Here is a 21149-nt window from a genome sequence, read left to right as displayed (position 1 = left end):
CTGTGGCACATCATATTTCAGATTTACCAAATGTAAAAACAAACACTGCCAAGAATTTTAACAAATTTAAATTTTTAAATTAAACAGCCCTCATAAGAGCATTTTATGTCCTCAGTTGGAAAATTGAACTGTGATGTGACTGGACTCAGTAAAACCTTGTACTTCCCTGTCTTGTACTCTCTCTTAGGTTTTCCCTTGTGCCCTCCTCAAGGATTTCATTTCCCTGGCAACATCTGGCAGGCCTGTACCCCTTTCTTTGCCCATAACACACATTTTTCATCGCATGCAGAAGCTCACCACCATCTGTATACATACCTAAGACTAAATACCTCACAGCAGACCATGAAGACAAAATAAATAGGTTATTTTGAGAGGACTGCTTGCCATGAAAACAAAAAAAAAAATGTTCCTCCAGAAGTCAGCTCTCAGCACTAACTGTACTGTCAACTTCTCCCCAGCAGGTGAGGCTGTGTGCATTTCTCCAGCGCTTTGCATGTTACTTCCACATTCATCACGCTGAATAATTTGACTGGTATCCATGGAACAATTCATATTCACTCCTGGTGCAAGGTGCCGAGCAAATAACGAGACGTTAGTGCTTGGTGAGTATTCAGTTTATTCTGTAAAGATTCAGAAGTGTAGAAAGGATGATACAACAGTGCTTTATGATCAGACTATTTCATAAAAGTTTTTTAAGTGATCATAACACCGTAAGTCCAGATTCCATTTATCTCAAACCAAAATAAATTTGTAACATTCGACACAAGTGCATACACTGCTGGTAGGAGATCAACCTCCAATTTCACTTTGGATGGTATAGCACCGTTCGTAGCTATTAGCAGCTTGACAAAGATGCAGCTTAATAGGATTCATGTAGTGACTGTATGTTTATATAAACACAAGAAAATTCAGAGAAGAGCAAAGATCTCCTCATTTGGCTCTCTAGCTAGCACAATATCTCACTCTGTCATTGTCTAGGGATCAAATTGATAATTTTGCTTTAAACAACATTTTGCCAGTAACAATATTTGATACAATTACAGCTTAAAGTTAAACATCTCCAAGTGTACAGAAAGCAGCACAAGTTTTTTTTTGTTTTTTTTTTCACAGATATAGACCAACAGTGACCATCGATGCACTGGCATGTTTTTTTTTCTTTTTTTTCAGGACAGCACAGTAGCTGGAAAGCAAGGTGATGGACAGACAGGTCATATAAACACATGGACAGAGCTGAGTAAGGCAACGTTAGCGTGACAGGCTTCTCTCTGTTCAGTTTGCAGGGCAGTGTAGTGTATTGATCTTGACAGAGCTGTCAATACCTTTAATGTGGGGCAGTGTGATTTTTTTTTAGCATTGCTGTCTTCATTAGTGCATTGTATATAGTCTCTTGCGTGTAGCTGAACTGCAAAGTGATCACCAACATTTATACAGATCTAAATAAAACATGTTTGATTGCATCTGGACTTACAGTGACTATAGAAGAGTAAATAGAATTGAAAAACCAAATAACGGAAAAAGTAAAATTCAAGGCAGTGCTGAAGTACTGGTTGCTAAAAAAGTAAAAAATATCACAAAGCCAACAATAACATTTCCTTGACACATCTTTTGTTTGTCCAGTCAGTACAAACCCTCTTTTATAGTGCAGTTTCAATCATATATATATATATATATATATATATTTCTCCCTCTGACCCAAAAACAATATCTTTCGGCCCTATCCTATCCTGTCTTCGCTCATTCAAGTCAGTTTTCCAGTCAGTGTGCGTCTTTTCTCTTTCTTTTCTTTGATCCCTCGTACTGACCTCATTGTGCACCCTCCCCACACAACCACAAAGAAGCATGAAAGGCTTAAACATCACAGAACTCAAAGGTGAGAAGTTCTTTCTTTTGACGATGGCAGGAAGTGATGGCAGATGGAAGAGGAGGAGGAGAAGGAGGCGGAGGAGGAGGAGGAGGAGGAGGAAGAGGAGGGGTGGGGGGTATTCACAGTTACAGTCAGAGTCCAACGGTCCAGCTACAATCACATCTGCTGTCATTATGAACACTCTTTTTTTAGACCACAGCCAGGGGAGCAAGCCAGCCTTTAAACATCATGTTCCTCTGGCAAGATTGGGGCGCGCTTCATCACACCTCCAGCAGCTCCATCCTCAGGCGATCCCTGTCAGCAACACACACACATACACACACACACACACACACACACACACACACACACAGGCAAATGCAACATGCACAAATCGTGAAGACGTGATTGGAAGGTTCCTGTTGTATTATATTACTGTTGCATTGTAAGTGAGGCCCTTCTCTGGGAGGGAGCATTGTAAAAAGATGCTTGTGTACGGGTTAACTTGCCTCACTGAAATCCATCTCACCAAAGACAATTGTCATGATTTATTCACATATATTAGCATGCGCTCTCAATCTATAATTCAAGGGCCCAGACTCTTACTTATCTAAAAATAGCTTCTTAAACACAGACCTTTGATTGCCTGAATAAGCTGCTCAGCATGAGTACCTGTACACACATCTCCTGCCTCCTTTTTACTGTACATCACGCAGCAACCACTACAAACAACAAGCTGTCATGCTTTCATCACTCCACCTGGCTTACATTGTTTTTGTTTCCTTGATTGATAAATAGCACTAAGCTTGAAAAATATCACAAGGCACTTGAATGAGAAGTGCATCTTACTTCAGTAGCTTTTATCACACTTTGTAATTCGAGCGTAATGACTGTAGTACCTGGCCTGATTGGCATCAGTCTGTTGTTCAATGAGTGACTGACTGGCCACTGGCTGCTGGTGGTCCTCTGCTCTCTCTGACCAGGGATCCTGCAAGACTCCTGGCTGCACTGACTCCTCAGCTTGGCCTCGCTCTCCGCTACCCTCGGACCCCATCAGGCTGAGCAGCGGCGAGTATGAATCCTGCCACACAACCCGCTGCCCTGTGTTCAGTCCTGCTTCTCCTTCAAGGTGCTTGATCACGTCTTGCTCAACAAGTTTCTTTTTGGCCGCTTGAGGGTCCTTTGGCGACTCAGCTTCAGTGTCTCCGTGGCCCCTCACTTCCTCTGACTCTGTGGGCGATCGCTGATAGGTCTCAAGCCACTTCAGCTGCCCGTTCTTGTGGCTGTACCGGCTGTCGCTGAACCAGCGCACCACTTCAGATTTGGGGAGGCCTGTCTGGACGCTTAAGTCTTCATACTGCTGACTGCTGGGCCAGCGGGTATTGGAGAAAACCTGGCGGAGGATGTGCAGCTGCTGGGGGGTCTTGTTGCCCCAGGGGGGGGAGAAAGATGGCTGAGAAGCAGACACCTCAGTCCCCTCAGGCTTGTGTTCTTGATGTACTATATCAGATGTAGTCTCTGGTTCATTCATCTTCAGCCTCTTAAAGTTGATCTTGATGGGGTCAACTTTCAGCTCCGGGCAGCCTCTGTCCCCGGCAAGAGGGTCCTCTTCCTTAATGAGTTGTTTTAAGATTGACATGCCTTTTATGGGAAAGTCCTTGCTGCATTTACCCTCATCTAAAATGGATGAGCTGCTTTTTGTAATGACAGTGGTGCTGGTGCTTTCAGTTGGGGATTTGCTGGCGTGATTCAAGGTAGGGGCACTGTCATTACAGGTAGTACTGGGGTATTCACTACTAATACTGCTGTTGTTGGGCTTGTGGATGTAGTTGTTGTGTTTGTCATCGGGCTTTGTGGCGTGGGCCTGCTCCAGTGGACTGATGATGCCGCTGTTATGATTGTTACAGGTGACGTGGGATTTGCTGGTGTTATCGATGATCACGTGACTCTTGGTACTGTTTGAACCTTCCAATCCGATCGGTGAACTGTTGCTTTTGGGATTTGGTTTGCCGTTGGTGTCAGCAACACAGTGCTCATCATTATTGCTAATGTTGGTAGAGCAAGTGGCAATGCTGTTGATGCTGTTTGTCGGGCTGCTGTTATGCACCGGTTTCCTGGTGACAGTCTCACCACCATTACTAGTGCTGGAATAGCTGCTGATGCTGCTGCTACTACTGCAACTACTGCTGCTACTGCTGCTTCGACTGCTGCTGGTGCTACTGACACAACCACTGTTTCCAGCCACGTCCAGGCTGAGGCCATTGCTCTTATCTGGCTCCACAGTGGGTTGAGTATTCTTGGTCAGTACCTGTGTTGTTCTGACTATGGATGGAAACTTTGGGGGGACAATTGGAGTAGAATACGAGACCCTGGTGACATGGGGGTTGGTTGACATGCTGGCCTGTGTGGCTATGACTCCAATAGGCCTGGTTTTTATACTGCCATAGGGAACTTTGGCCATTTGAAAATTTGGTCCTTTTGAGCCTGACTGGGCAGTGACAGTGTGGTGGGTTACAATGTGATTGACATGCCGTTGTGTAGCGGGTTGCTTCTGAGGTGCTCCACCTTGGAACACAGTGTTGAACATCTTCCTCCTGGCCTCTTCAATCTCTTCAGGAGACCAGCTTATGCCCTGCTTGAGCCTTTGGGCGGTAAACCACAGTTTGATTTGCTCTTCGGGGAACTCCGAGACCACCGTTAGGTAGCAGAGTTCGGCTTTGGTCGGGTAGGGGAACTTGCCAAAGGATGTCTTGAGAAAGCTGCTGGTGTCCATAGCAGCATCGTAGGTGGGGATGCTGCTGAGGGGGATCATCACCTTTGGAAGGTCTTTATTGGAATCGGAGGAAGGGGGGGAGTAAAGGGAGGGAGTGTGCTGGTGAAAGACTTGGTTGGACACTGTCGTCGTAATCACATGAGTGACAGTGGTCCTCGGCATAGCTGGGGCGCCAGAAACACTGAGAGCCCCGTTTTGGAGTTCAGGCACATTTTTCAGCATGCTGGGGTCTACATCCTTTCCAGTGTCTATCTTCCGTACCTCCACGGTGTGAGAGACCACAATCTTTTTGTGCTCCCCCTTGGCTTTCATCATCTTTGCAATTGGTGTTTTGGTGAGGGAGATCCCAGATTCTCTGTAGTCTTCTCCGCTGTCTGTGAACAGACTTTGTTCAACAGTTGTTACTCCATCCCTCTTGTTGACAGTTAGGGAGGCAGTGACCAAGCCCTCCATTATCTTAGGGTGGGCATTGGCATTATGCAGAGCCAGAGCCTCAAAGCGGACGACTGACACCCCACAGTTCAGGCAGTAGAAGGTGGGCTGGGCCCTGAAGTCTAAGTGGCAGTTGTGCATGTGATCCAAAAAGTAGTTTAGATCTCTGGATTCAAAACGACAAGTCGAACAGCTGTATGTACCTCCTTTTTGCATCTCGCTGCCACTTTCAGATTTGGAGGAGCTGTGAGAGAAATGGCCAGACTCTTCTCCAGAGATGCTGAGTATGCTATCTTCTGGGATTGTTGGTAGGAGTTCTGGTAGCGAGCCCAGTATGATTTCCTCACGCACATGTTTGGATTTGGATGGTATCATGCAGGGTACAGTGGATTTCCTCTTGCTGGCCATTGTGCAGCTTTGTGTCGATGGGAGAGTGAGTGATTGGTTGTCCGGTATGATGAGAACAGAGGGCGGGTGGATAGTGGAGAGGGTTGAATGGAGTTTAGTGTCATGGACCAGCCACTATGATATCACAGTGTTGCTTCATGCCTTCTGCCACTTTAGGACTCCTGTCACATGGGCAAGTTTAACAGCTCCCAGGGAACCTGTGAGGAAGGAGTACAAAAAAAAAGAGATGTGACTCTCTCAGCCCATATTTAATTTAGTGAGTACAGAAAAAGAAATGACAGTATGACACAGTTAGTAGATGGAAAACATCAGGGTATGAATTGAAAAATAAAAGGATTTTAATCATTCATTCTGGACATCATTCAAATGATGAATAAAAACCTACACATATGGAAAATACATTTATAATGTATTTTTCAAAATTTAAAACATTAAATATTTATATATGACATATTCCAGTAAGCAGGATGCAGAGGAAGCTAATAGCCCCACACAGGGTAATAAGTGTAGGTGGAAATACAGTGTGATCAGTGTAGGAGGTATTTATCAGCAATTACCGCGCTGAAGTAAAAGAGTCCAGGGCTTTTCTTTTCAAAAAAAAAAAAAAAAAATCCATATAATTCAGGCTTATAATCAAAAATGAAGGTTACATTAAATTACTATACAGAGAGAGGTAAAATGGATCTCATTCAGTCTCAAAGCATCATTTAAAAATGTGGCATCAGAGCTCATGAACAAGATAATTATTCATATTTTAAAATTACATTTGACTGATTGAACACTGAAAAAATATTTAACATTAAATATGTCAAGGAGAACAAAGAAAAAAGGATTTTCAATAATAGAAATAATTTAGGCCTCCACTCTCTCTCTCTCTCTCACACACACACACACACACACACTCCTTCAATCAATGCAGCCTGTCAATGTTCTGGTTATTTACTAGGATTTACAGACTTCTGTCTAGCTGTCACTTTTTATGAATTCAGAAAAAAAGAGCGTAATAATCAACAGAGCCAGAAATGACAATCTAATCTCTGCGATATTTGTTGTTTTCCTTCACTGCTGCCATAGGTTTGGCTCTTCTAATTACTGATGGCATGTGTCCACAGAATTATTTTTAGTAAAGCTTCATGATAATAGCAAAACACGTAAGAAGCACCTGCCTCTCTACAGGAAACAGTTATTATTGGTAAATAAATATCACTCGCAGACGACTATACCTCGGGGATTTTGAGTGGGATGTACTTCACCTCTCTAAATTGATAGTGCAGGATGTATCTAACCTTACCAGCTGTTTCACATTGTCTGCAGAAACGGCAAATATGCAAAAATATCCACACAGGTTTGTGTTTGTCTGCAGAAATATTTAGTACTCATTGCTTGTAAGTGTAAATAATATTATTTTAAATTATGTGCATTTTAAAAGGGGCAAGGAGGGGGGGAGTTTTTTTTTATTTAATATGTTTTTGCCAGTTTTTGCATGCACTGGGCCGTCCTCTTTGGTTTGATACTGTGATACTGTAATGCAAACATATGAAGGTTAAAAGACTATGCCAGTGAGAATGAAGATTTTACTGCCACACTTGGACATGAGCCATATGTTTTACATCGGACCTTCCAGTGTATCTTCTTAGCATAATGTAGTGTCAAGAGGGGAAATCAGGTGACTAGTGTGTGTGTGTGTCGCACCAGTCAGCTGACAGCAGTACTGTTAAGGACCTGAAACATTCCCACAAGGTCTGAAAAGGTTACTAAAAACACATCTGAAGCCATTTACGAGCTGCAGGCTCAAACCGCCTCATCCTACATTTGTTCAACAAGCAGCGTGGCGTCACATGCGTGCACATAAAGACAATACACAGATGACTGGGTGCTCAAATCCATTAGCAAACCACATCCAAAGGCTTTCCCTTCATATAACACTTCTGTCATGAGGATGGATATGGATTGTATTTGCAGTTTTCAACATGTGTCCTCTTTCTTTTCTGCATTATGTACGAAAAAAACACGCCTCTGTTCTCTCACAAAGCCACAAATATTTAACAAAGTATGTAGGACAAGACAATGGATGCACTCCCGTTAGTGTTTCATTAGCGATACAGCTGGTTTTAATCGTTATTTTAACACTGAAATGTACAAAACATATAAAACAAACGCTGCGACCCTCTGCACCCTCTGCCCTCTGCATGAACCCGTGACACACACATGCGCACAGACACACAAGCACCACACATACACAGCCTCTGTATATCACTCTCGTATTCCTCTCTGAGACTGGAGAAGCGTTGATGTGTGACATGCTGCTGAAAACTAGTCTCATCCTATCAACATCTATCCATATGACTCAGGTTTTACTTTCTCATGCAACCCTAACCATCCTGAGGAAAAAAAAAAAACATCAGCTGCAAAAACTGAACCACCATACCACCCAAAACCAGCACTGTGATGAAACCCAGCATACCTCAACATCATGTACTGCAGTTTGTTGATTACAAAGAAAACAATTTCACATACTTTCAACAACTCCATTTTTTTTTGTTGTTGTCACGCTGCGTTCGTACACACTGAAAAGCACTTTCACTGTCTTTCGTTTTACTGCGTCCACGTGCATGTTCACCATGGCCGGCTGGATGGTAAATAAAAGATGAACCTGTTCCAGAATTAAAACCCTCAAATGACTGCCCAAACAGTACACACTGATCCCAGACAGAATGTGACGTCCTCCTTGTAACTACCTCTTTTTCATTTCTACTGAAGGCTGCTGCTTTCTGACAGAAAAAAAAAAACTAAAACAAAGCAAAACAAACAAACAACAAAAAAACTAGGTCACCAGCATCTTATGCAGTAATCCCGGTTCACTGCATCCAGACGCGGGCATGTGCTGTATGTTTTGCCGCCAGAGAGGTCATGATATCCACTGACGGCACACTTGATTAACCCCTGGTGAGGACACAGCGTTCATTGAGTTTGTTCCACTGAACGAGGGATTTAGAAGTCGGCTTTCACGCACAGAGGGATGTAGTCATGCACATCTGAAACATCTGTGTGAGAGATGTCGCTATGTTATAGAACTTTGTGGAAAATCTGTGTGAGCTCAGTTTAGCTGTGGTGAAGTGATTAATATTGTTTGTCCCACGAACAGCACACACAGTATGCCGGGACGTTTCAGAACATAAAGTGATGGAGAAGGTAATTTGGTCACGGCGGTGGGCTGTGACTGGTGTAGCAGCCCCCAGAGGGGACGCCTATCTGCGATGAGACATACGCTGGCCTAGTACAGAAGCTCCCCTCCCCGAAAAAAACAGTCCACTTCCTGCATGAGAAAACCCAAGACATGCCAAAAGTTGAGAAAGGTTACATAAAGAATCAGGTCACCTATCAAAAGAATGGGCTGCTTTATCTGGCGAGCGAGACGTGCGATCAGACACAAGACAAGGGCTTCCCAGACAGGGAGCCATTGAATGGTTCCCTCTGAAAAGCCAGGCCTTGTGTTTCAGCGGCGAGGTAGACAACACTCAGACGATCACTGTCCCCGGTGTGTCATATGTCCTCGCACTGGCACTGGCTCTGTGGCACAGGGGGAGGAAACTCTTTTCATCTCAGCGGACCAGGGGAGTCGTATCTGAAGTGAGGGAAAGTGGCAGAGCTCTCAGAAGTGCTTTCTGAACACCCACGCTCAGCGTAAGCAGAGGGGCCTTGCACGGCGAACTAAAACCACGTTTGAACCATTCAACTTTCCAAAAACAAGCGTTTCAAAACAAATGGGATTAGGCTAGGTTTAAATTCTGATGGGGTTTATACGTTCCGCCTGATTTAATAGCAGCTTTAAGATTTACAGGAGGGCCTCCCTTATGTTCTCTCACACTGTCATTTCCATAACAATATTATATTTACATCTCATTAATATTTAATTATATTCTTTATATTTTTAAGGGGCAAACAGCTGAGTGCGCTGCTCCCATTTCAGCAAACCAGTTGAAAGAAAGCAGCATGTATTCCCTTTCATCACCTCATAAACTGCTGCAGTAATTACAATATTACAACAGGAAAAACATGCCCAATCTACAGCGAGCTGCGACCAGTGGAAAGGGAGGCGAGGCTGCAAAGTGGTTGCTAGACATTAAAATTTAATTCAAAACAATCCACTGATTCAGACACTCCCAGCTTGTTGGGTCACCTACAGTTGACATTAACAAACAGAAATTGGTGTTTTTGTTGTGCCGCCTGTCACATGAATGAGAATGTGAAGGCTGGAGGAGGAAGAAGGACAAAGGATGACAAAACTCAGACATCTGGGAATGAAGTGAGAGGATGACTGATGATGATGACAGGCTGTGCTGTTTCAATATTCCTCCCCGCTGACACCTCGTAGGCACACATCTCCACACACACACACACACACACACACACACACTCCTCACACACTCCCTCCTCACCTCCGCAACATTTAGCACCTGCACCGTTCTGAAAATCTTTCTCTTTGAACTGAATAACTGGCAAGGAGTCTCTTGATGCGACAGTCGCAGAAGAGCTAAAAAGAAAAAAGAATAAATTCTTTTACTTATGACAATATTTATTTTGAGTGTAATTTGCTTTGACAGTGATCCGTGGCTGTCTTGAGAGTCTGCTTCAAAAATCAGCCCCAAAAAAAAAAAAAATGACCTGGTGTCCACTGGGGGTTGGGACCGAGAGGGGGAACTCCTGACAGATACATTTGAATGATCAAAAAATCTGTTTAGCGGGAACATTTTCTGCCAAATGTCCATTAAATAGATTAACGTCATGTGAGTGGATCAGCTGGACACCCAAATATGAGCCAGAGACAGAGAGCAATTACTGTCTTGCACAGAGAAGAGATTGGGAACAATGGCGCCTCATTTATAAGGGAAACGTGATCCAGCGCTGGGAGCCTTTACACGACTGACTGTCGAATTGCGATTGTTGTTTCCTGCGTGTCTGTGTGTCTCCTATGTCCACCATGCTGCCAGAATGGACTAATGTGGGGTTCTTTTTGACAGTAAGGATAGACAGGGTTTTAGTTTGGGGACATCTTTGCGTGTGAATGGCACTGTATGTTTGCCGGCATGAATAAGTGTCAGGCTCCAGTGTTGCGTGCGCTGAAAAACAATTCAGAGTCATCAGGGTCATTAGCACAGTGCTAATACAGCACACGAGTCCACGCCGTCTTCACCGCCTGTCCAGCTGAAGACAAGCAGAGGCTTCAGTGTGTAGTCTCAGTCTCTGCTGCCGGCTCTAATTTTTTTTCTTTTCGTGGGTGTGTTTGTGTGCGTATTAGTGTCTGAATGTCTGAGACGCAGGTGTTGTCAGCCATCTCGTCCTCCTCCTTCTCCTCCTCCTCCTGCTCGCCGCCACCACCACCACCGCACACCCCCCTTACCTCCATGACTGCAGCCTTGTCCACTGGGAGACCGGTCGGTGGTGCCACTCATGTGTTAACATCGCCATGGCAACCCCTTCTTCCCCTTGCCCACCACGCCACACACACAGCGGAGTCACTCGCCCACACCCACCAACCTCAAGACACACACACATATACACACTGAATTCCTTGGACTGCATCCGGTGCAGGACAAACTTAATCCACATGCCCGGCCAGCCATCTTTGAAAAGTCCATTCATGGTTCAAGTCTCTTTCTGATAACTTTGGGTGAGGTCCGCAACAACAACTTGGCCTTTTTCTTTCTCATTCAAGTTGTAGCGACACTAAGATCCCTGCTCCACTGTTCTCATGCGTACGCCAGCGACTGATGAAAGAAATATCACAGCTGTACACGCTACAAATGACCTCCTGTCAGCGTTATTGTCTTGATAAATTAGTGCTGAGGCCTGGAGACGGATGCTGTACAGTGCATACCTACTGCACTCTGCCTGTCTGAGCATCTTTGTTGCATGGTCCTGTTTTGTGTTAAAGTGAGCGCTCACTGTTGAAATCTTACATTGTTCTCCGCACCCTTCTATCTGTGGCCCAGATGAATGACGGACAAATAAACCATGGTGCGCAGAGAAAAAACTCTGAGTCATGCATCCTTTTACATCACTTTTGATGAATAACTTCTTCAGTTCTGTAGCCAAGACTACAGGCATTCATTTGGCAACTTAAGACGAAAAGGAAGAAAGATGGCGGCGTACCGCACATTGTAGTGTCCATCCTAAAATGGCTGACATCAGAGCCTCCTCTAACTGCCAAAGCTTGGCAAATGCCAGCTCCTGCTGACCAAACCTTTCTTGCATGGGACAGAGAAAGTGGCAGGGGCTCTTTCCCCACTAGCCCCAAGGTTTTTTCCCCCCCGTCAGTGCACAGGCGTTTCTTTTGGTTGGAACTGTGCAAACATGCTGTTTTAGTGAGGCTTTTGAGCGGTCTGGGCTTCGATACGGCATTGGTCCGATGACAAAAGCAATACCAAAAAGGGTGAAAGACCCAAATAAAAGTGAACCTGTATAGGCTGCCGTCCTTTCTGGTGGGGAGAAATGGGGCTCGGCATTGTGTTTCAGAGAATTTTCTGTGAGGACCATGAGGTATGCCGCTATCATGAATGCTTGTTTGTATAAAAAGGGCTGGAAAATAGATCTGGTTGGCATTAGATAGTTGATTTTCTTCTCTGAACTCAAGGAATGTTATACACTCCATGTCAGCTAAATCTGCAAATCATGACCATATGACCTTCCTTGGTATTCTCTGGCAGGGGATGTGGGAGGCACACACAAACACAACATCCACGGTGGCTGCTGTTAGAAATCAGAACACCAAATCCTGAAAAGTACAGTATTCCAGGTATATGAGGGGTGGCATGTGCAGAGACACTGTTTTGCAGAGGGGAGTGGGCACTCTTGGCCCACTACATTGTGCCTGTGTATACAAACACTCTGCTGTGGCCAAAACGAAAACTGTGAGCTGTGCCTAATTGCAAGGAGTGAGGGATGAAAGGCAATATGCCTGGCCTCATTAGAGCAGTTCCGAGAAGGGAGATGCAAGACCGTTCCCAGGGATCCACAAAGGGAATTGACATTCCCCCAGTGTAAGCGTCCTGCTGGAGTGAAAACCTCCACACACGCTGAACTCACCGGGCCAAGCTGAACCCGGTCCGCCGGAGCTGCACAGCGAGAGCTCATTTACCTTTGTTTTGCCGGTCATCACACACGCCTGCAAATTAACTATCGGAGTGGAGAAATGTCCACTGGAGACTGGACAGTACTCCACACACTGTCCACAGACCAAACACCTACACTCTCAGGAAAACCCTCAATGCCAGAAGTGTTGCACAGTCATTTCCATGACCTACATTATATGTAACAAGCTTACATGGTTAAATAATTAAAATGCATTCCAAAAATTGCCAGTGATTCGTGGCTGTCTAGCTGGCTGCTTGAATAATTTGGGGCTGGCTCTTGTGTTATGGACACTGGACCCACACACGATCCACAGAGGCAACATTAGTCAGCACAGAGGTCCCTCCCCTAAAGGCAGAGGGAGACACATGGCATTCAAAGCTGGGTCAATATTTATGCACAGATAGAAAATGTGACTGTACAGGAACTGATATTTTCAATACAATGCCCCACTGATAATCCACCGTTTGCAAAATATCTGCGTGCTTCTGAAATGAGCTGCACTTCTTACTGTACTGTATGTGTATGTGTGTGTGTGTGTGTGTGTGTGTGTGTGTGTGTGTAGGGCAGCAGCACATGTTGGTAGGAGGAAGAGGAGGAAATGAAAGAAAAAGTCCTGTGCATAGAGATACAGGCCTACCTTTCTGCTCTGGCAAGAGGAAGAAATTTGTAGGGAGTGAGCGATCAATAGAGGAAAATTGATAGTTGGCGTGCAGTTTGAACATCTATGGACTCGGAGGCTTCTTATATCAGTCGATAAACCTGCTATAGCACTGTGTTCAGAAGTCTTTCACAACTAAAAACACTCACGCTCACAGCACAGCGGGGAAATACAGCGCGTTGTGCAATAAAATAAGCAGATACGCCACACTGTATAGCGCGAAAAGGAGCGCAAATTCAGCCAGACGGAGGACCCGTTGTTGTAACTGTAACAAACTGACGAGTTAACCCGTTTCACTCCATTCACAAGGCTGTGGGGCAACACACAGCCTCGGAGCCTACTTGCCAAAGGCGATCTGGCACTCTATATAACCTTATGAATATTCCCAAAAATCCTCCACCCCCCCACCCCCCCCTCCTCCACCTACTGTCGCCATTTTATACATTGGCGACTTCATATAAACTGCCTTGACTACAGCACCAGATGAAAATTCAATATTCAAAAGCGAGACATAATTACAGTAAACAACTTTGGAGATCGCACCTCGCCAACAATGAGAGGTATTCGCGTTTTGGAAGAGTAGATGTGTCCTTACCTCAACAGTCGGTGGGAAAAAATGGAATCCGACATTAATATATAAATGAATAATATTGGATTAGCTCCGATCGTTGCGCTTTGAGAAGAAGAGGAGGCGAGCAGGGGGTGGGAGCTCTCCTCAAGTGAACCCGGTGAACTGGCGTGAACCCGTCAGTGACCACGGCAAGGTACATTACATTACATTACCTTTCCACCCCTCAGCCACACTGTATGGAGACGGCAAAACAACTACGGTCGGCGGTGCAGGACGAGGCAGCTCCAAAAAAATTATAGCGAGTGTATTTCCTATGAACACGTGATTCGGAGCGTCATCCAAAATCCAAAAGCCCTTTCATCTAAAATTTTGGAGAGGGGAGGGGATGAGATGAGGATGTGTGTGTGTGTGTGTGTGTGTAGAAGGGGAGGAGGGGGGGTACGTATACTGAGCCCAGTGCACATTTGGGTATGTCGTTATAGGGGTAAGGCAGTGCTCTAACAGACTGGGTTATACATAGCTACAATGGCGCCGCGGAGCAGGCTGAACAGATGGATTGTATTGTGTAAATTTGGGTTTTGACAGGAGTTCAGTGATCTGCCGTTTCAGTGAGCTTCTTCATTCAAAAGGTCCTCTTAATTAGGTCACATGTCTTTTTCAATAGATGGCTGCCGTCTTTAGAAAAAAAAAATCTCTTGATGGGCTACTATGAATATTAATCGTTGTGGGAATTGTGATTTAAAGCACAGACCTATTAGCCTACCGGCTTAAAATAGACTTTTACGCACAAGTGTAATAGTGGCAGACCAATTTATGCAGATGTACTTTAAATGTAGCCTAGTTATCCATGTGCATTAAGCTAAACATATAGAAACATTTTCCTTTGAATCAAACTATCAATGCTATCAATGTTATGTGTTGTTGTGTTAAATATGGTTTGTACAGCTGTGACCCTCATGACCTTGTTGGCCTCCTGTGCGTAAAAGCGCACAGAGAAAAGCGCAAAACAGGCAGAGACAAGTTTAGAATGAGAGTCTAACAGAAAAAGGGTAATTAGAAAATAACTGTGATAATATGTTTTTGAAGGATATTAAGAAAACATATCAACAAAAGAAACGGACGATAGTGGTAATAAATCAGAGATAACATTAGGTATGATAAGGTCACCATAAAGTCATTGAATACTATACACACGGTTTCTGCTTAGAGAGATTATGCTAGCATAGTCGACATGTTTAGACATGTACATAATGTGTAACAGGTAGCGGGACAAAAGCCTACATATAACATGCTCATTGTCTGTTGTAATGTATGAGCATTTAGGGCCACTACAGACCTCCAGTACTGCGGATACATAGATTTGCTCTTCCCTTCCAGTTTGTCCTGACTGGGTTCAGACGTTGCCTGTAGCTGTGGCTGTGTACAGTCAGGAAAAACAAAGATTATCTATCAGGAAGATGAATCACTCAATTGCAAAACAAAAACCCAGCCCCGTGGTTCCGGTCTACAGAAGTGAGACGTGTGGTTGCGCATGGTCAGGTCTTGCACTTGGGATTCAAAAAGCTTTGAGCTTTGGTAAGGGTCCACTGATTGCACTGACACTGTTCTTCTGTGGATTGTGCGTCTGCCTTTCCGTCCCAGCAGGCCCACGGGACATTATCCGTGTTGAACACAGATAAGAGCGTCCAAAAAATAATGAACACAACATTTTCTCTTGCTTATTTTCCAAACATAAAAACCTTAGAGCCGTAGGTTCACAGTTTCTTTTCGATATTGCAAATTTAGGCTAAAGCTCTAGGTTGTGTCGTGATAAGGATGTAGCCTACTCGATGTGAGTGACCACCAGTCACCACAGGTTTCACCAAAGCCACTTGACAGGTCTTCAGCTCTCTTGATGTTGAGAGGGGCTCTTGTAAATGAGCCTGCCAATGTAAAAGCTCCACCGGTCGAGGCGGAGGCGTCACGGTGTTTGTTCCGCAAGTTTCATTATTTTTTTTTTTTTACACACACTGTCATTTGATCCGCTTCTTTGAGAGTTATAATCTGGTACCTAACGCGCAGCATCCAGCGGAGCCACTGTTGCTATGGTTACCTGCAGTTTGCGCGCCTTGCGCACTGATCCCAAAGGTGAAAAACGGTCCTTATATGATTTTAACGCAGAGTTTTTTTGTGGCCGTGACATGATTGAACATCCTGATAAGCCTTTTTTTCTCGTTACCATGAGACGCCTATAAAAATGAGCTGACTTTTGCTTCTTTTGTGATACATTTGGACATTTAAATCCATTCTGCTTACTAGGCCTAAGTGTAATCTGCCCCAAGACTGGAAGCATTTATAGTAAAAGGAAAAAAAAAAAAGCCGAACCACAACAATCACGCAGGACTATTCTTTAGTAATGTAAACAAACAAGACTACCGATGAGCCACCGGCTTCATGCTCTCAGACACTGTGGGCCACCGGCTCAGGTTTAGTGGAAAATGCGATTCACACCATAAAAACGAAAGTGCTGCTCCTCCTGAGTGCAAACAGCTTCCCAAACCATTCACAGACTGTGACAAGCAAGTGGGGAGATGAGGGGGGGGGGGGTTACTTTCTACGTGTTTATTTTCCTCTAAATAAAAGAGAAACCTTTACCAGACAGCAGCAGCTTTTTAATAGAAATGTTCTCAAGGAATCACAGCCTCCGTGGTACCAGGGAAAAGTGTCAGAGTGAGAGCTCCCTGCTGGTCCCTGCTCTCTGCGGTGTAACCGGATCAGGGCAGAGCAGAAGGATGTACAGGAGGTTTGTTTGCCTCCGAATGAGCCAATGAGACCGGCTTTACATTAGACTGACAGGCTGACTCGGCGAGCCCGGAGACGCCGTTCAGGGTTAAACAACTGCGCGACAGCCAATACGGATCCACGACGGACAGGAACGGAGGGAAACAAGAAAATACGAATTCGTCTTCCTGTAGGTCAAGCCGTTACCTGCCACCTGCAGCAGAGTGGAGCCCGTTTAAGGAAAAGTGGGAACAACAGCCACAACAATGGCTCTGTCGCAGTGCTTGGACGACTCGCCTCTGAGACTGGGCCCAAAACACACCGGGGCCGACGACCTGAACCTGCAGGAGGTCTACAACGAGAGACACCGGCTGGCTCTGGAGGAACTCCTCTCCGGAGGACTCGACAACTTTTTGGACTTCCTCAGGAAAGAGAAGATCCCCAACTTTCTGTCTGACGATGAGATCCAGCGGATCAGGAGCACCGCCGTGCCTCCGCGGTGCGTGTCCGTCCACGGGGAGGACCAGGCGCTGGAGCAGTCGCTTAGCAGCTCGCAGGACTGCTCCTCCGTCACCTATTTCCCCGAGGTTTCCGACTTGGAGCCGCCGCTGCTGGAGCTGGGCTGGCCCGCCTTCACCGCGGGGTCTTACCGGGGAGTCACACGGGCCGTGGCGCACTTCCAGCCCAGCTACGGGGAGTGCATTTACAGCTGCAAGGAGGCGGCGAGGCGTATGATTAAAAGTGCCAGAGAGGTATGCACCGAAAAAAAGTGTTTCATAATAATTATCTTCTGTAATTGTTTATAATCTGCCAACAGATTTTACAACTTCATAAAAAAAATCACTACCCTGCAGGCGCTGGTACCATGTTGTGTTCGTATTTTTTTTCTCAGTTTGACATCCCTAAAGGAACATGACTAGTTTTAGTTTATTTTTTGTAATTTCTAATCCTCCAGTATTTCATATTGTAATATTCCTGTGTAATAGATCTACAATTCCTTTAGTATATTCTAGGCCTAAATGCTGCAGTAATACAACGTGGATTTGTGCAGATGTTGTTTAGATTTCCTAAATCAAGACTTTCATTTTAGTTGTGTGTCAGTTCAAGTTGACATTTCTCAAACAGGCCTTCCACCACATAATAAATGAGTGAGTGAGTGAGTGAGTGTGCGTGTGAGAGTGTGTGTGTGTGTGTGTGTGTGTGTGTGTGTGTGTGGTCACTTATTAAAAGATTTTTGAGGGAAAACTCAAATTCTAGATCTTCTTTGGATCATCTGTAAAATACGAGCCAGACTGTCCCCGTGGAATTTCCTTGATCACTCTGAATGTTGGAAGTACAAATTTTTTATTTATTAATTTTATTATTATTTTTAAAAAATCATGATTAGAACAAAAGCAGTGACAGAAGTATAAAGCAACACAGCACAGCATGAGCAGTCATGGTGATGTTCCTGACGGGAGCTGTCAGTCCAGCCTCTGGTTTTGAAAAGAAACATTCCTGCATGAAGAGCATGAAGGGAGTCTGCGGCTTCGGCAGCACCTCGGGCCTGTGTAGGGCCTGCGTGCCAGATGTGCCTCAACTTGCCTTGCTCCCCTTCATGAAAGTTTGCATTCTCTTTTTCATTAGAAAGCTTTAAACTCTGGATTTCCCCTTTGGTTTACAGCTTAAAGATGCTGGTATGTACAGCCAGTTTCTGGCTTGCAACCAGTTGAAACCTTAGAAAATATATTCTCAGAGATCCCCTGTTCTTTTTGTAACGTTAAACCACCCACTGCGCACAGCCTTTGCTGTACACAGAAGCCACTGACTCTAACAACACACCGTCACCGGTCAGCTCACAGACACAGCATGGGCCTGTATTTCTATGAAGTTTAACTGCAAAGTTTTTACACATTTTCCAAAAAGCAGACACCCAGACACAATGATCCAAATAAGGTGGGGAACTCCTGACAAAGCTGCATGTGGATAACACCAGTTTGAAGCAATAAATCTGAGATATGTAAACATCCGTGTCTAATCCTCCACACACAACCTTTACCACAGCATGTGAAATTCCATTCCTCCTTGTGAAAAAAGAGAAATCTGAGTGGAAAACAAAGATCAGGAAAATGGAGGCGAGCCCTACAGCGCACTTACTTGTCTCCTGTATAAAAGTCATTTGTTTGCTGACCAAGCGTTACTGCTGATTGCCATGGTAACAGACCACAGTCAATAGAAAGCTCATCAGCACACACATTACAGGGAGTGTGTCTGACAGAGATTCGCAGCTCTGTTTGAATAAGGCCTTACATTTGATAATAATGAAAACACAATCATGTGCTACATCTGGGAGAGCACGGCTGCAGCCCTAAAAGGAATTCTATTATATTACCTCTGTAATTTTCCACTGCAGGTGATTGCCATAGTTACAGACTCCCTGACAGACCTGGATATCTTTAAGGATCTTCAGGAGGCATGTTCCCAACGCAGAGTCCCTGTCTACATCCTGCTGGACCTATCATGTGCTCCTGCTTTTCTCAAGATGTGCAGAAATGTCGGTGTTCGCCTGGATGACCTTCGGGTATGTGGTTGGTTTAGTAAAGCTGGGTGTGGCTCTGTGTGCACAACACGAACATCAGATGGCATCAAATTAAAATATGCCCTTAAGATTTGATATGACTGGGCGTGTCTCTGCTTAACTCTCACTCCTTTTCCTTGTCTTTTTTTTAATCCCCCTACAGCAAATGAGAGTGCGTACCATAACTGGTACGTCTTATTACATGAGATCAGGAGCGAGGATTACTGGGAAGGTTCACGAGAGGTTCATGCTGATTGATGGAAACAGAGTGGCTACAGGTTCCTACAGGTAACAGCCTGCAAACCATTCTACCTACAGTCAAACAGGTGTTCAGTGCTTTAGAATTATTATGTAGCATGGAAATGCCTGAAACGCCCAAATGTACCAGACTGTGAAGTATTACAGTCTTCCTCCTAGTCTATCACACGTAGCTGCTGACTTTTAGTCATGCATGTTGTTAAATCCCATTCCTGTTCAGGTTCAACTGGACTGACGGCAAACTGAACAGCAGCAACCTCATTGAGCTCTCCGGACAGATAACAGAGAAGTTTGACGAGGAGTTCCGCATCCTCTACGCCCAGTCTCTACCTATAAATACTCGAGGACCTCCAAGTGTCCGAAACAGCGGCATCTATGAGCACTTCCTCATCAAACACTCGGTCACCTCCTCCCCTCACTTGGCCAGAGAGAGGCCAGCAGAGCCAGTGTGTCTGACCAGCACACCCAGCCGCGAGCCCCAAACCTTAGCCGTGCACCCCCTGTGTGAACCTTCAACCCCAGATCGTCATCAAATCAAATCAAATCATATCGGCAAAGTGTCCGTCTGGACAGAGCAGCAGCCCATGCAAGAGGAGATCCTGGCTGGCAGCATGACTCTGCATTTCCCTGCAGAGCAGCTACCAGAGAAAGACCCAGTGACCCCCAGCACTGTCTCCTGCCACGTCTCCACCCAAACCAACAGGTCAGTGACAGACAGTGACACCCAGACTGACCTGCAGCTTATACAACACCCCAACCTCATCGCACGGACAAGCACAGGACCAAACCAGGCCACGTCTCCGCCCAGGCAGATCTTGCCCACCCAGGCAGCTCCAGACGCCACCTTGAAGGACTGCTTCCGCAAGCTGACCAACGAGCGCCAGCACCACTACTCCACCATCCGCTCCAAGCTGGAACACATGGTGACCGCCCTGTCCCAGAGACGAGAGCTGGCAGACGTCACCAACATGACTCAGGGGCTTGGCGCTCACAGCAGGCAGAGGGCACACAAAGACTGGGAGCAGGAACCAAACCCCAGACTGCTTGTTGAAAGTGTGGGCATGGGCACATGGCCAAGAGCCAGATGTGTTCACTAGTTTGCCCTCAGGGATTTTGGTGATGGAGGGTAGTGGGCAAAGAGCTGTAGGACGGTTTCTTGTGAATCTTCTGTTTCAGATAAACACTTTCGGCTTTTCATTCTGTGTCCTGTCCATGTCGAAACTATTTTTGGTGAAATGGCAATGCCTGATTGTAATTGACACTAATATCTTGCAAATAATAATTTTGACCAAAGACACAGTGCAATAATCATTATTTTGACTATGTCAGTTTAATGAATATCATTTGCTGGGGTGGTTGAGACTGGATAATATCTGCTGTAGTATGAGTGAAAATGCATTCAAGTGATGTTGTGGTTATTTAAATCACATTTAGCTGCTGTAACTGCATCTGATCATCATTCCAGAGAGCAGCTGGCTCTCGCTGTGCCTTGCTAATAAAGTAGTATTTTGCTACATGAGTTTTTTTTTTCGTCTTTTCTCACCCTTTCTACTCGTGCGCCCTCTCTGTGTGTTCTATTTTAGCTTCATTGTGGTTTAAACAGCAATCAAATCCACCCGAAGACTGTTAGAAAATATTTGTTCAGAAGTTCCAGGATGCACAAAGAAGCAAACCTCTCCAAAGTGACTTCACAAAGAGAATGAGCACCTGCGCCTTGTGCACTGCAGCGCCTTTGTGCAATTGGTTTAGAGGCAG

The 21149-nt window shown here is 45.1% G+C and overlaps 2 protein-coding genes across 3 annotated transcripts; one reads left to right on the top strand and one right to left on the bottom strand.

Annotated features, from left to right (window-relative positions):
- Positions 1 to 1062: 1062 nt before the first annotated feature.
- Positions 1063 to 14148, bottom strand: si:ch211-232b12.5 (zinc fingers and homeoboxes protein 3). Of its 2 annotated transcripts, none has more exons than XM_041033989.1 (3): positions 13844 to 14148; positions 2743 to 5653; positions 1063 to 2158 (listed from the first exon to the last, which is right to left on the bottom strand). In XM_041033989.1, exons 2-3 carry the CDS (start codon positions 5454 to 5456, stop codon positions 2125 to 2127), a joined length of 2748 nt encoding a protein of 915 aa, XP_040889923.1. In that variant the 5' UTR covers positions 5457 to 5653; positions 13844 to 14148; the 3' UTR covers positions 1063 to 2124. The 2 variants fall into 2 exon arrangements, with proteins under 2 accessions (XP_040889923.1, XP_040889924.1); XM_041033990.1 differs by having other exon boundaries at positions 14032 to 14138.
- Positions 14149 to 16618: 2470 nt separating this feature from the next.
- fam83d (family with sequence similarity 83 member D) lies at positions 16619 to 20908 on the top strand. Its single transcript, XM_041032954.1, has 4 exons — positions 16619 to 17331; positions 18972 to 19139; positions 19300 to 19424; positions 19615 to 20908. The coding sequence occupies exons 1-4, from the start codon at positions 16846 to 16848 to the stop codon at positions 20489 to 20491; spliced, it is 1656 nt and encodes a 551-aa protein (XP_040888888.1). The 5' UTR covers positions 16619 to 16845; the 3' UTR covers positions 20492 to 20908.
- Positions 20909 to 21149: the final 241 nt, after the last annotated feature.

Source organism: Toxotes jaculatrix, chromosome 3 (assembly GCF_017976425.1).
Source record: "Toxotes jaculatrix isolate fToxJac2 chromosome 3, fToxJac2.pri, whole genome shotgun sequence".
Classification (NCBI taxonomy): Eukaryota; Metazoa; Chordata; class Actinopteri; family Toxotidae; genus Toxotes; species Toxotes jaculatrix.
The sequence above is the reverse complement of the archived record's forward strand: the minus strand, read 5'-3'. Positions and strand labels throughout refer to the sequence as shown.